The following is a 16,250-nucleotide window of genomic DNA, read 5'->3' as shown; positions in this document are numbered from 1 at the left end:
ATCCTTTTCTATCACCTTTTCAACTTCTATTTTATCTTCTTCAAATTATGGTAGTGAGAATTGCATACGACACTCAAGATGAATTGTTGAAAACAAATTTATACAGCAGCATAATATTTTATAGATGACTTTAGATGTCAGTCAGTAAGGGTAAAGTGTAAATAACATTTCTACATTAAGCAATTACTTGTGGAGAAAAACATTTAGTTGACTACAACTGGATTTAAGATAATTGAAGTTACATGAGCAATACTGGACATTTTCATATAAAACACTATTTGTTTTATGTTCAAACTCTTTTTGAATTGCAAAGATATTAAAAAGGAATCTAAGATTTTTTTTTTTTACATGGCTGATAGGTTTTTGGTTCATTCTAGACTCCCAAGTACAACTGAACATAACGGCACTGAAGGAAGAAAAAGCCGATGCTACCAGATTAGTGTAAACATGTTATTCTAATAGGTTAATTTGTCAATCAAATGAATGACGTGATTTGTGGGAACATCGTGAGTTATGAGAATAGTACCATTAGAAAGCACATCACAAATCAATTAGCAAGAAAGAGCACAACATATTAGATGACCTTTTTGGGAAAACTAGCACTTTACTGTAGCTACCCAGAAGGGACATAAAGCATATTGCACAGTTAAGTTTAGAGTCTATTTGCTATAAAAAAAAATGTACTTCTCAAAAAAATAAAGTTGTCTAAAATTTTTACTTTGTACAAACACAGTAAGAAAATATAATACTTCAGTGGTTTTTGGTTTGTTTTTTTAAGTAGATATGACATCCTTAAGGACCAAAAGTTCTTAAAGAACTTAAAAGAATAAACTGCTCAAATCCTAATGAAAGAGTATGAGATAAATTGTCTTGGGTAACTCTGAAGAACTGACCCGAACAGAAAAATGTGAAAAACTATTTATTTTTCTAGTGTGAATCAGTGGAGGATATGGTAATGATCGTAATATTTTCATTATCCTGATTTAGACTATCTGTACGATTTTTTGAATATCGTGCTTCCACATGAAGTTTTGTTACAGCATTTCTCATCATGGATGATTGCGCATGTGTGTGAATACTGATAAAATACACTATATTTCTAAGGACAGTTGTTAACCTCTATAGTATAAGGCACACCTTTTTTTCTTCCTACACACAAGTGACTGTTGAAACAGTGATCATAAATAGAGAACACAGTTCAAGGCACATAAAGGATCAGATCAGTATTTTAAAATAACAATGGGTGGAACTTAGTCATGTACGATATAACATATACATTATAAGCAACATGTTACATTGCAATCCATTTCCATTGCTCGAAGGACAAAACAAATATACTTGCCTTAGCTGTATCTGAAACGGTATTCCAATACCCACCGCTGAGAGAGAACTTTCCACTACCTATTCGGGCCAAAATCTCCTCTGGGGTATCATCAGGACCATTTGCAAACGGAGTGTAGCTGTTTAACCAAACAATTTCAATATTAAGAACTTTCATAACCTGGACCTCAATAGTTATTACAAGTCTGATCATAACATTCAGTGAGTTCAACATAATTATAGGCAACAGATAGTCAGATAGGTGTAAAAAAAATTATTCTTAACACATGAACATGCATGCACTGACTACAGTTCTGTTCTTACTGTATATATTCCCTCTATATCAGGTCTGAAAACCAGATTTTTCCTATAGCTGTCTAAGTACTGGATTACAGAAAGTATTCCTTAAGCCTTCATATTTTAGTGAAGTAATAAAACAAGCTGTTATAAAATTAAATGTGAAGAATTTATGAGGAGTCTGAAAAAGACTAAATGATGGTTTGATACTAGAGGAAGGAAGGTATAGCAATTTTCCTTGCTTCACTATAAGCATTCTTGCTGCTACCAGAATATCCACAACTAAAAAGAAGATATATTTAAAAACAAATATGTTTGTCACTTATTTATTTTAAAATGCCAAAATGTCTCTGAGGATGTTAACTCTTAACCAAAGTGGCAATCTGAATAATCCGGCAGAAAAGATAATCTTATTTGGCAGGTGCAACAGCAACTATCTTTTGAACTTGTGGAACTATAGCTGAATTTATTGTTCATCATCTTTTATACAACTAATTTCTGTTGCATAGATAAATGCATTTCTATGCATGTATTACATCCTAACTGCATCACTTCAAACTATTCAGTGGCTGAATTTTGCACACAATCATGCTTCGATGCATTGCAATTATATTTGCAACATGTATTTCCTTCAACATATATGCTGCTTAATCAGCTAATTTTCACATGAAACAATTAATTCTTACTCCTAAATCACTATAAAGCAGAAATGAAAACACCTAAAATAGATGAGATCATAAGAAGCCAAGAATTTTTCACATCAGTCCCTGTAAACTTGGATTCTACTGAAGGCAAAGCATGTTCTACGCCCACTGAAGACAAAATTGAGATTAATCAGTGCCTTGATAGAAAAATCTTCATCAGTGGGCCTACATTTATTATTTTTTTGTTTATATTGGTTTGCTATTCTACAGCAAAACAAACTAAAATTACCCTTACCCAGTAAGCATGGTGTAAAGTAGAACACCAAGGCTCCATATGTCACATGCAGCATCATAACCTTGCCTCTTTAAAACCTGAGGAAACAAACGTTTCTTCTGAGAAAAATGCTTAGAAATGCTTTGATCATGCCATAAAAATAGTGAGATTTCAAATTTTAGTGTTTACAAAGTGATTTAACTTGTTACACAAGAATGAAACAAATGTCTAATTAGCAAAAAAATCCAATAAAAATAAATCAAGGCATATAAGCTATCATGGTATTTACCTCTGGTGCAACAAAGTTTGCTGTGTAACATGGAGTCATCAGAAGACCATTTTCTGCTCGTAGTTGTTTTGCAAAGCCAAAGTCACAAATTCGAATTGATTCTGGATTACCAGATTCATCAACATAAAGAATATTGCTAGGCTTCAAGTCTCGATGCACAACCTAAAGAAATAAAACAAATCACTAAATACAATAAGCTAAACATATGAAAGGCTTTATATTGTAATTATAAATTCTGCTACCTAATTTAAAATCTCCAATCAGCAATCAGTTTCCAGATTTCCAGCTTCTAACATCAGCTGCAGTATTCTGATGCTCAGTGGTGTTTAGAGGACTACAGGTCTACCCAGGAAACTAAAGACCCCTCCAGACATCCCACTCCCCCTTAAAAAATTTGTACAGACAGTTCCAGATGTCTTGTTCTAATGGGTGAATATTTGTATTTCCTATTTTAACATGCATACACCTTTGGCTAGTAATATCTTTTGGAGTCATGGATATCCGCAGCTGCTGATGCACCACTGTGCTATGTAACAACACACTAGTTATTGCTGGAGTAACCCTATATATTCAATTTTCTTCATTCAGATAGTCTGAATTAATCTCAAGTGCAAACATTGAAGGCCTGATTAAGGAGGAATTTTAATACAGTTCTGCCAAAAAATAACTAAATATATCAAAGAGCAATGGACTCCTAATGGACTGTCATGTCAAAAAAAGCCCGTACTGGTTCCCAAGTGCCGTTTTGAAGGGGCTTGAGATGTAAAAGGCTTGACAAAAACTGTAGAAGTTGCTAAAGTTTTGGCAGAATCAATCTGATCTTATTTGAAGCTATAACAAGCCTGAGTAAAACCTGGAATGTGCAAAGACAGTCTTTGAAATCAGATGACCTGTTATATTTTCTTCACAAGCCTTCTAGAGTCTGCTCTCTGTAAAGAGCTGTAAGACAGCAGAGTGGATCTAAATGTTCTCTTTTAAATATTTAAATAGACTTGCTATGAAGGCCTTTATCTTTCTGATTGTTCTATGTATTTGACTAATAATAAACACAGCTTTTCATGATTAAATTTGAATAGAAGAGATTGTGGTGAAATATTTTAAGAAGAAAATCACATTAGAATGAGAAGATACCCCAAAACTCCTGCAAGTAAATGATGTGCAGAATCAGAAGTTCTATGCACTCCTCCAGGAAGCTAGCAGTGTTTCAGGAAAGTAATATAAGACCAAGAAGTAAAAGACTGCAGAGGGTCTGTACATTGTAAAGCCATTCAACACAGCAGGTCTATCTATTAGAGGCTTTTTCAGCATGCAAATACGCTGCAATTCTCAGATTTAACAAAGCAAATACTTAAAATTATGGAAATAAGCACCTTGTAAACTGAAATACAGAAGTGATATTAAAGAATTTGAGCTGGAACAGTAGATGTTAAGGGGAACATCCTGGCTTGAGATGTCAGTATGAGAGAACTGGCTCTTGATAGCCTTCATTTTTTAGTGTTCAGACAGACTAGAATCCTTTATTTTCTAAGTAATGAATGAAAACATCCTTTACTGCTCCAAGAGGCAGAAGAAAAAACCCACAGTTTTATTCTAGTTGGTGGGGTTTTTTTAAATAGATTCTAAAAGGGGCAGGAAAGGAAGAGGTGGGCAACAGAAGCAGCACAGAGCTGGGGATTTGGCAGACTGTTTCTACAACCAGTCTGCTCTAGTTGTACTTTTTTTTTTTGAAGGGGAAGCAATTCGCAAGTGGGCGGAAGAGTAAGTGTAACAGTCTAGTTCAAATCCAAATACTAATTCCAAGGCAATCAAAATGTTTATGTCAAAGAATAATAAAATACCTTCCTGTATTAAGCTGTTTTCCCAAAGGTGAATTTTAAAAATATATCAGATGTTTAGATTATATTGTATTTTGCACAGAAATAACATTTTATTGTAGAGCAGAAGAAGAGAGCAAAACAATATGCAGGACATTTCAGTTCTTTATTGTTTAGCATCATGTTTTGATTAGCAGTCTCAATCATCTACCAGCATGCAGAAGTATTCTGCTCCAAGATGACATGATACTTCTTGTTTATCCTTTTTACAATGTCTGCTGTGCCAACCCTTAATTGTTGTATGCTGGCCCTAATACTTTTAGAATGATTTGGGAGAGAGTTGGAAGTATTGCTTACCCTGAGGAGGAGGACTGCATTCCTGCTTAGCTAATTTTCAGTTCAAAAGTATCCTATGAATGTCCATGAGGAAACTCCTTCTGTGAAGGGTTGTGGAGGCTGCACACAGATTCAGAGTCTGTCAAACCAGGTATTACCTAATACCATATTCAAATGAGCTATCTCCTCTGGTGTCCAGAACTACAAAAGGAAAATCCACTGAAGACAGGGTGGACTCTTCCAGATAAAAATTAGACTACTGAAGTGCTCACTATTTACATATATGGCCACCTTTCATGCAGAAGTGTACTTAACATAAGATGACCCAAAAATTTCCAAAAGTAAAAGTTCCAAAAAGCATGTGATCTAATGCAAATTAAAATGCCAATATTTACAGAGATCTACAGTAAACAAACAAACAAAGGCCCCTAAAATCCCTTGATGCAAGGACACTAGGTCTTTTTTGGCCACATGTGGTAAAAAGGAACCAAGTTATCATTTGTGTTATTCTATTACTTATATTTCCAAACAGAAGGTATCGAGGTTTATTCATAATTCCTATGGATGCTGCTGGCCAAAGATTCTAGTCCTGTACACACAGGCTCAAATAAAAACCTACATGTGAGCAAGCAACTGAAGAAAGTGATGAATCACAGAAGATACACCAGATAACTTTGAGTGTAAAATTTCTAAAATAATAGCTCCCAGAAATGACAGTGTGTGCTGAATTGTTATTTGTTTCTTAAAATAATTTGAGTACTATGTGTTCCAAAGCATCTTTTCTTGGATAACGATATTAGGTGTTAGCAACTTGACTTTTTCCTTGCACCCTTGCTTTCTGCTTTTTCTCTATCCCCCTTTTCTTGTTTACTTAAAAATGCAACACGACTTGTCATTCTTGCCATGCTATTGTCACACCGGTCTCCTCTACCTTTGAACTACTTCTCCTGTCTCCAAATTTATTTCCTGAAGCATTAATTTTCTTTCTCCTAGCAGTCCACTGCAACTTCCTGACCCTATGGCACAGAAGTTAAAAGTCATAAGCCATGCTCTTCAAAACCAAGAAGTGGAAGAAATTGCAAGTGTGATAGGTGGTGGAAGATAAATTTTCAGGTTCTATCACAGGATGGGTTGAATTACATTAGGTCCTGTGGCTAAGCAACAGTACCGGTCCTAACATTTCTTCCTCACTTACTTCCTCTCATATCATCTCTATTAATCATTATCTGCATATTCCACAGAACTGCTGACAGACTGCATGAAGGACAGCAGAAACAGTTGCATAATCTCCGTTATCTGGACATCTACACAGCTTATGAGGAATGTTCTGATTTCGACACAAATGCCTGCTGCAATGTAATTATTTACCAGAAATGACTCAATTACCATACAGAAGAACACATCAAGATATGAGTTTATAATTCTAAAAGGGAAAAATATTAACATCTATAAGCATTTTGTCCAAGATGAAAACTTACCCCTTGTGCATGGAGATATTCAACCGTTTTTGTTATTGTGAACAGAACAGCACTAGCTTCTCGTTCTGAGAAAAATTTTTGCCTGAGGATTTTATCCAGCAATTCTCCTCCTTTCATAAGTTCTGTTACTACGTATACGTATTTTCCATCATCATACACCTGCAAAGAGTACATGAAGATGTAAATTTCAAAATATTTATTCTCTACTGTCTTCCTGTGAAATGCATAGAGATAGTGCAGGTGCATCCACAAGCTTTCTTCAATTATTTTTCCCCATATTTCTCACCCCACACACTATCCAACCACTGTTCATCTTCAGAAATGAACACAAAACCTTCTACAAAAAGGCAGTACAGTAATGAAATAACATAAAAATACCAGCATGTAACTGTTTAAAGACAAAAAAAGATGAATAATATGTAGTTTTCCCCACATAGTTTTACTGAAACAAATTAAACTAGATATGGGAGAAATTAAGAAGTAGTAATAAATGGAAACTAGTCTAATTAAGGCAAAACCAGAGCTAATTCTAGAAGCAGTTATTGCACCAAATTACAAGTATGTTCAGTTGGAATGATCTCTGTTCAGTCAGACAAAAAGAAGAAATAAATCTAAGTTCAGCTCAAATGAAGCTCTACGAAGACTGAAGTTAATTCATGCAAAGCTGCGATAATAAAAGCCTACAACTTACACACTACCCTGCACATAAAGCCTAAACCAAAGTCTGAAATTATTAAAATATGTATATTTTAGTCCTTATTTCTAGTTATGGAAAACAGCTTAATTTTTGCACGGCTTTTATCTTTTATGGAAACAATAGTTGATAATTATTTATATTATCACTAGGGGGCACTACAGACTGAACTATACCAAAACATATTCTCAGGCATACTTAAGCATTTCATTTCAGTTGCACTTTCTTGGGCTTTTAACTTAATCCAGAAAGTGGTTCCTGCTTTAGCAAAACCTTTTGCAGACTCTGTTCCCTATTATTTCAACCTATTTTTTACGGTGACGTTGGAATCGTTCTCTTCAGTAATACATGCGAAATAAAAATTAGTTTGTGTTTACGTAGAAACAATTATCCAAGTTGTAAAATAAATTTAGGGATAGATATCAGTTAAATAAAAAAAAAAAAAGAGCATTCATCCCGATTTCCTTGTCTTAAGATATCTGGGAAATACAGGCTACTAAAAGTTTTAAGCTTAGAGATTTTTGTGCTCTTATAAGTCCTTTTAGTATAGTCTTTCTCACCAAATAAAAAAAGGGGAAGAGTGTTAAAGAAATAATTCTGCAGGCTTTACAAGCTTATGATCTTAAGGAGAGGAAGACATGACAGGTTTCTATGTTCTAACAGCAATTTTTTCCCCCATGAAGTAAGTGGCCGATCATCAGAATGTGCTTGTATTAAGACTTTAAATATTACATGGTGTTAAAAAGCAGAATTATCTAATTCTAGATACTAAACTGGATTTTAGATTTTTTTTTTAATAGGCAAGTTCTCTGTAATCCTGGTATAACATGAGGAAATAAGCTTTTTTCATCTGACATGACAGAGCATACACATCTCAGTACTGCAGAGGGCATTCAAGCAAAATTTGCATTTGATTACTATTTTATCTGCTACCCCTTGCTGGTCCTGTCTGCCTGCCAAAAAAAAAAGCCACCACAAACAAATCATGCCCCTCACCCCGATTTCTCTAATGGTATTATCAATTTAGTTGTTTGCATTAAATGCTGTTCAAGTTTTCTGCACAGTATTGTGCTGAGATCATAAATGTGATGCTCGTTTTTAAAATGAACTCCTGGCACATGCCAAAGATCAGTCAGTATGTCTTCTCTACCAGGCAAACTGGAAGAAACTATGGTGAGAAACAGATGCAGGCACATGAACAAAATATAAGGTAATGAAGAAAGAGAACATGTTTTTTGCAAAGCGAAATAAGATTTCACATACATATTAGGTGGTTTTTTGAACTCATAATAAGCACTTGGACAGGGAGACTGGATATACTGTATTCAGGTTTCTAAAATGCTTCTGGAAAAGATTCTTCAGCCAATGCTTTAAATAACTCAAAACAGGGCAAAAGTTCTGTTATAGAACAGTAACTAATAGATAAAAAGGGTAAAATACATATAATGGTCCGGCACAGGAAGCTTCTAGGTAATGGTTTGTTGGAAGCCGTGTGCTTCCTCCATTCTTACACTGTTTCCTAGGCATCCACTAATGGCCACTGTCAGAGGCAGGATATTGGATAAGAAGGACATCTGATTTAGCACAATATAGCTCCTTCTTTTGTTTATATACTGTGTAACTGAAAAAGACCACTGATAACAATCAGAAGGAAAAACCCCAGAGGACTGTGCATTGCAGAAAGAATTTGGTCTTTTGAATATCCATTGTTTCAATCCAAACACCTTCAGAATTAAATTACACAAAAAGGCTGAGCAAGAATGAAAATTTCCATCCTAAGCTAAATTCAAATATTACTGCATTCATTCTTGAAATACAAGAAAAGAAATAAATAATTTCTCACAGAACAGTGATTTCTAAAGGCATGTACTTAAATGCTGAAACATTTTATGTTGGCGCTTCAAAATAAAAACATTTGAATTTTGGTGTGGAACTGAATAAAAAATTGAGCCAAATCAACATTGAGTTTTACCTGTACAATAATACATAGAGCTATTGATGAGGTTGAGACCTGAAGGCCAAGTACTCTTTATTCTTTCCTCTGAAAGCTGTAATAACACACCACTATATTGTGGGATATGCAAGCAATCTACCCCATGCATCTATATTAGAACAATGAAAACTTAAACCAATGTTAAATTCTTACAATAGTGGATCTTATACAAATTTCTATTACATATGAATCCTTTTACATATTACATCTATTACATATGAATACTTCTTTCCTTACACTGGACATACTTCCCTAAACTCTGCTTGGGGAATTGATCTGGAGTAGAAATAAGTGAGAATTACAACCTTTCTTCCTCTGGGGACTTAAGGGGTTTTTTTGTAGTCTCCTTTTGCTATTTGTGTATTACTGTTGGTGTGAATGAAAGATGGCTCCTGCTAGAAGATGACCAATGATGATGAAAAATTAATTACAAAGTAAAATAATTCAGTATATGTGGCAACTTTTCAAGGCTGCCTGGGCTTCTCTGCTCTCAGTGTAAAATATTCACAATGCTGAAGTTCAGGTAAGTACTCCTATTCCTTATGTTTGTCTTCCTGCTTGAATAACATAACCTCTATTATGAATTCAAGTGACACATAAACCTAGCATACGGCACTAAAAGCAACATGAATGTTGATGCAGGTTCCATGTTAGCACAGCTGCTTTCAGGCAGCTTTACCGTCCAACCATGTGAAGCAGAACAAATGATATCTAGCTTGCAATAAGGTAAGCTCCATGGTTTGCCCCCTTGTATATCTGATTGACTTTGTTCTCCCAAGAAAGGGCCAGACTACATGATATTGATAAAGTGAAGACACATTACAGGAGAACTTTAGGCAGAGTTCTCTAGTATTCATCTCCACATTATTTACAAGCTATTGTTTTAATAACTTCAGAATGTTTGAGAACCTCCCTTCAGCTGAGCTCAGCTTCCTGGAAATGGTTAGCTGTTTTGCTTGAGGTTTGGTTTTGGCGACCAGAATACTTTCATGCAGACTAAGAAAGTAATTAAGCATGTGCCTTTTTGATTTTTAATCCTCTTTAATGCATAATTAAGGAGAGAAAGACAATTTTCTGTTTCTGTTAGATCATCAGAATCTACTGTTCACTATGAAAAACCTCTACCTCCCAACTTATGTTATTCTTTGCTTTTTATGGTCAAAGTGTTTCCATGCTCAGAGCAAATCACAAGAGAAAAATAGCTAGATAATCTTCCATACAAAGATCAGATAAAGATACTACGTAGAAGTGATGACCATGGACATGAAAAGATTTTGTGCACCACTGAGTAATACTCGTTACTGTCCATGAAAATTACCGTGGGTATTGTGTTAACAGTGAGTCCTCAGTTATATAATGTACTTTAAAATTGCTTTTGACTAATGTAAACAAAAGTAGGTTCTAAGTTAACAAGGCAATCAAAAAACTTTATTCCTTTAAAAACAGAGCCAATGGTGAATGAATTATTCCTGTGCTAGGATTTATGAAGGATGAATTACTTGACTGTTTAGGATTACACTGTACCAAAACATGAGCATCTTTAAAAGAGAACAATGAGACATCTCAGTAAAAAATTGGATATTGTTGAATTGCATTAGAATGTTGCTTTATTTTTAAATACTGAAAAACATGAACATACATCTAAAAGATGTAGTTTGTCATCTCTTAAATTAGAAAGTGATATGCAATTACAATACACTAAAGGATGTCTTTAAACACACTACTTACATCTTTTAGGGTAATTATATTTGGATGCTGTCCATAGCGCAGCAGGATTTCAATCTCCTCTGTTGGATCTCTTTTACTCTTGTCAATAATCTGTAAGAGCAAATAGATACATGGGCATAATTCTTTTTGTGAATATTATATAGTCTAATACTTTGGTGTGCTTACTAGCATAAGCAGATAAGCAACACTTATTGTTGTTGGTAAAGGGCATGGATTATAACTAAAAGTTTGTTAAACTGGAACAGCAAGGCAAAGCAAAAAACATTGGAAAAACATGGAAAAATCTTTCAGTTGAAAACAATTTTGGAGGATAAATGATCTGATCCCTCAGGCTGTAATAAATAATGCAAGGCTGTTCAGTAGATAAGACTTCAGTCACCCATCATTTAATAAAATAGGAAGTTTCTAATTTGACATGAGATACTGTTTTGACGATGGTAATGAATGGATTTTCACAAAGCTAATCTCAAACAAATGTTTAGTGTAGCAAAAGAAAAAGCAGGAGAGTAAGGGAATCAAAAATAAGACATTGAAAAAATTTCTCAGAGTTAATTCAGGCAACCATTCTGTTATGGAAGTTCATCTGAATCTCTGGAGACTTGCTATCAGGCTCTGAAGTTCTTCCTGTGCAAACAAGAAAAATATTAGTTTGCCCTACTTAAAAAGTATTCTTCTTCTTCTTCTCCTTTTTTCCTCTCCCTCTGAACTATAGGATTTCCTCTAATGTCTTCTCTATCTTTGTCTTACCCCTTCTTCGTCTTGACATCCTTAAGCCTTAACTGCTACCAGCACCATCCTAACACATTGGACACTGATCACCTTATTCTTTTTTCATGATTCCTTGCAGGAAAAAAAGCCACAACAGAGGCAACAGAAAAGTAAGACAATCTTCACAATAAATGCTACGGCTTAGAGAATTAACAGCAATGCCAGTACTTTCTGCCAGTTTCAAGAAATTACTTCAAATTGCAAGCACAGAAGTCAAATCCGTTCCTGGCCAGAATGAGAATAAAAGACAAGTATGTAACTACCAAACTGAACTTGGAGGGCTTTCAGTGAACAATCTACGTACAAGGATACAGCAAAACATACTAAAATATGTAAAATGCAAAGATAAATTCAGTAGTAAACTGTTCAACAATTCAAAAAAAGAACCACTTCATAGTACAGGATTTAAATTTCTCTCTCCCCCCACCGCCCCTTTACAGTCTGCTAATCCATACTCCTGCTTTCATAGTAACAATTCAGCCCCAAAGTTTTATATGGAAAGACAAAAAGTTAACCTATCATTCCACTTCTGGGAACTCTCTGATTTCAACTAAGAATTTAATGCCTTCAAAGAAGCCCCAGAAAACCCAATAGAATAACATAAAAACTTTAGAAACCTTGTTAAAAACTGACAAAGACTTTAAGTTTATTCTGGAAGGTATACCAGACTTAAGCACTGTTATGAACTCCTAGCTTTCTGACAATTTATAAATCTACTTTGGAAGCATCTATAACTATGTTTAAATAAAAGTAATCAATCACATTTTTAAAAAATGATGAAAAGTTGTGCAAGTTTTTCATAGCACGTTTCCTTCTAGAAGCAGTCATGTAACTCCCATCAGTCCTACCGTAATTACACAGGTGTTTCAGAGACTGCAGATTGCTTTTCATGACCCAAACCAGCATATGGATAACAAACCCCATAGCAACTCCGTATAAATATCTGCCAGTAAATATTCTATTTGATTGATTAGTACAATTCACATTTTCATCTAAAATCTTTTTATATTAAAAAATTGTTCTAATTTGCTATGTTATTTATGGCAAATAAATTAATGATGTCCAATGTCTATGATGCTAAAACCTGAAAACAGTGTGTTTTATAACAAAGTAATTACCTTTACAGCATATTCCATGTTTGAGGCTTTATGAATACATCTCTTGCAGATAGAGTAAGACCCAACTCCGATATCCTCCTTTACTTCATATCCATCAGTAAACTGAATGCTGTTCCTGTGCAACTGCTACCAAAATAATATTATCAATTGATGAATATTCTAAATATATAACTGACCTTTATATTAAAAATAAGTTTTTGAATTCCTACGGATTTGCTTCAGGTTTTAAACTGAGGGCTGTACTAGCTCAAAGTGGTCTAAATAGCCACTACCTTCTGTTTGATATTAGTATGAGATAAATTATACACTAGACACTGTAAATAATGCACACTATTTTAGAAACTGACAACGTGACTCTTCTGGTTACTGATTTATTAATTTAAAGATAGAATCTCCAAAACAAGTAAGATCAGAAGACTACATGGTAAAATAATGATAAAATAATGATAAAAAATCTTCACTGTTTCTATTATCTGAACAGATGAATGCCAGCTGGAAAATTCAGACATACTGAATAGAATCAGATTAACCAGAAATTGCATGAAATGGCAGTCAAAAATCCTTTCACAGAAATAAAAAGTTGAAAGAAGGACAAGTGTTCACTCTTGCAAGGGAAGGAAATGGTGTTCTAGTGTAAAGAGTTTGTGCAAAGGATGCAAAGCATTTGCAGGAAACCATCTGGGTATCCTGCAGCACTGAAAAGAGGAAATAGGAGTGAGGAAGCGGTTGAGGGGCACAGAGGAAAGGCAGCAGAGAAAAAGACCTTTACAAGAGAAGGAAGCCATATACAAAGAGAAAGAATTTCATCTACAAAACTATGTGGGAAAGGAGCATGGAAAAGCTTGCAGAAAATTTTAGCAAGGCTTCAGGGCCAGAAATCATTCTGATGCGTATATCTAATCAGACACCTCCTTCAGAATAAAAAAAGATCCAAAACCCCTTGAAATGTAATGGCTTATTACACATGAAACAGGTAATGTGTACAAAGAAGCACGTCATGACTATTCTAGACATGAGAGGATTAAAGAAATAAAAGAACTATTCATGTTCTGAATAAACTGTTTCTGAAAAATTCTCTCAGACATTTGCAAAATATCCTTGCAGTGAAAAATATAAACAAACCCAATCATACAGCATACATTTTTATTCCTACCTATACACCAGTAAGTTTTCAACACAATTTAGATCACCAGTTGGTTTTCATGACTCAGTCTTCCTTGCTAATTAGAATTATTAAAAGCAGAAAGAGGAGGTAGAAATACAATTTTTGCAGAGGTCTTCCAGTTTTCTTTCCTGGACATGCATCTGCTCCTTTCCCACTGGTCGTAAACTCTCCAGTGTTGAAGCATACTTTTAGGATAACCTCAGCCTCGTAAGGAGGCAAGGCATGCCTCTCCCCATTCTAGCATGAGGTCCACCCTTCTTGCCTCATACAAAACTGCACCTAACCAAAGGTCTGTTGTCCAAAAATAAGCAGTTATGGCAGTAATAGAATATATAAGAATAGCAACTGTATTAGGCTATTGAATGTGACAACCTCACAATTATTAATATGGGAGACTGTATTGGAGTCATTCTAATACTGCTAGGAAGCCAAAGCTTGTCTGTGTACTGTAACATTGACTTGTATGATACACTGAAGTTAATTACAAAATATCACAGATTAGCACATTAACTTAAAGTGGCTTGGGAGGGACAGACTATGTCCTTGGGTCATGGGTTCCAAAACATATGGCAGCCCCAAATATCCAAATACAATTCACAATTGTACTCAGTGCCTCCTACTGCACTGCAGGAATCAACTGATATTTTCATGCATAGGAGAAAAAGATCGAGATGTCTGTTACTCCCCTCCACCTTGTAATTATGGCTTGATATTAAAGAGTTAATACAGTACAGATGGTAGAATGTTTTCATTTAAGGGTTGAAGCGTATTCACACCCATGGCTGCTCAGTAATTACACAGGTCCTGCACCTTCAGAGGTTTTCTATGGATAAAATAATCTAATTTTTACTTTTCTTGTATAAAGCTGATAATGACTTTGTCATGGTACTTCCTTCTGTGATGAAGGAAACATCCCTCCACCAAGAGACAGCAATACTGCTTTATTGACTTTTTTTTTAAAGCAGAGGTACTCACCTGGACAATTGAATGCACTCCAACTGTCTGCATTGCTTGGCTTTCATCATCTGATGCAATAGCTACAAAACTAAATCCCCGAAAAAGTTGATGTGCATTAGCACTAGGTGGGATACCAGGCGAATCTGAAAAACACATCATCTACTTACAAGCAGTTTTTAAAATGTATAGATGAGATTATGTCTACTCCGAAGAGCAAACTACAGCTTTATTGTATAAAGTACAGAGGAGCTGGAATTTGCAGAAAGTGTTTCTGAGGATCAGAATAGAAATAGTTACTGAATTGTTTTGCATATACCATCTAGATGATCACACAACTGATAATCAATGACTACACAGATCATAGTACTGTCAGACAATACTATTTACATATAGCAGCATATCCATGTTACACTTATGGATGAGAAGTCTCAAACACCGAAAATCTGTAAAGACAAAAATTTCTATCATATTTTGAATGGATCAGTGTAAAACTATGCAGAGATACATTGCCTTGAAACAGCAGCTTTGCCACCCAAAGCCTGAAATGACTAAGCTTCTACATATAAATAGTATGTAGAGTCACCATCATGAATTAAATGAAGCCACAGAACATAGCCTTTAAAGACACGGATAATATTTTTGAATTTAAAAAAAACGAGATTACCTTGGTAAGTAAAATTGAATTTATGTGTATGTTCTGTTGCTGAGGATTACTTTATTTCTAACATAGGACAACTGAGTTGTCCCTCATGATATATTTATATCAAAGACCACAAAAACTTTTACGAACAATGGAATACTTGTCTGTGAGCATTTACTTAGCCCAGCAACATCTGCAAGAACAAGACACTTTACATAAGCTGAACAGGAACAGTGTTTCTAGTTTTTTAATATGTAAATTGTTTAATTCTTCTCTTTTTACCTTTTGGAGTTTTTGCTGTAAACTCAGGGTCAAAATAAAACGTATCTTCAGGTCTGCCAGTTGCAGGTTTAAAAGGGGGATGAATTTCTCTCCTGTACAATTTCTGAAGAGAAGGCACAGGCCAGAGTGAATTAAAAAGTTATATGACACCACCAAACACTTAACTAAGAAATGTACTGAATTAAATTTTGAATTAGAAACTCACATTCCAATCTATTTTGGAAAAGAATGCATGCCTCTTAATTTCTTCAACTCCATCTGGACCTGCTCCTTTTATAAGGAAGGAAAATGTCTGTGAATTATTTTCTTCTTGGTCAAAAGAATGACTAGCAAAATTATATTTCTTATCTTTTTCTTTTTACACGTATAAATAGCAGAAACTATATTTTGTTCATTATACGAGTAAACAGGCAAACTATGTTCTTACTTCAAAGCCTGTTTTACACAAGCAAC

General features: G+C 34.7%; 1 protein-coding gene across 6 annotated transcripts in view; it reads right to left on the bottom strand.

Moving 5' to 3' along the window:
- Positions 1 to 16,250, bottom strand: part of RPS6KA3 (ribosomal protein S6 kinase A3) — an 81,506-nt gene that overhangs the window by 6,266 nt on the left and 58,990 nt on the right. For 4 of the 6 annotated variants that reach the window (XM_074858663.1, XM_074858659.1, XM_074858660.1 and 1 more), the window contains 9 exons: positions 16,003 to 16,067; positions 15,798 to 15,900; positions 14,894 to 15,018; positions 12,754 to 12,879; positions 10,868 to 10,957; positions 6,453 to 6,611; positions 2,825 to 2,986; positions 2,557 to 2,633; positions 1,343 to 1,460 (listed from right to left, as the gene is read on the bottom strand). In XM_074858663.1, the coding sequence (XP_074714764.1) occupies positions 1,343 to 1,460; positions 2,557 to 2,633; positions 2,825 to 2,986; positions 6,453 to 6,611; positions 10,868 to 10,957; positions 12,754 to 12,879; positions 14,894 to 15,018; positions 15,798 to 15,900; positions 16,003 to 16,067 (1,025 nt within the window). The remainder of the gene's footprint in view (positions 1 to 1,342; positions 1,461 to 2,556; positions 2,634 to 2,824; positions 2,987 to 6,452; positions 6,612 to 10,867; positions 10,958 to 12,753; positions 12,880 to 14,893; positions 15,019 to 15,797; positions 15,901 to 16,002; positions 16,068 to 16,250) is intronic. The other 2 variants (XM_074858664.1, XM_074858662.1) reach the window with 2 other exon arrangements.

This window comes from Strix uralensis, chromosome 2 (genome assembly GCF_047716275.1).
Source record: "Strix uralensis isolate ZFMK-TIS-50842 chromosome 2, bStrUra1, whole genome shotgun sequence".
Lineage (NCBI taxonomy): Eukaryota > Metazoa > Chordata > Aves > Strigiformes > Strigidae > Strix > Strix uralensis.
The sequence above is the reverse complement of the archived record's forward strand: the minus strand, read 5'-3'. Positions and strand labels throughout refer to the sequence as shown.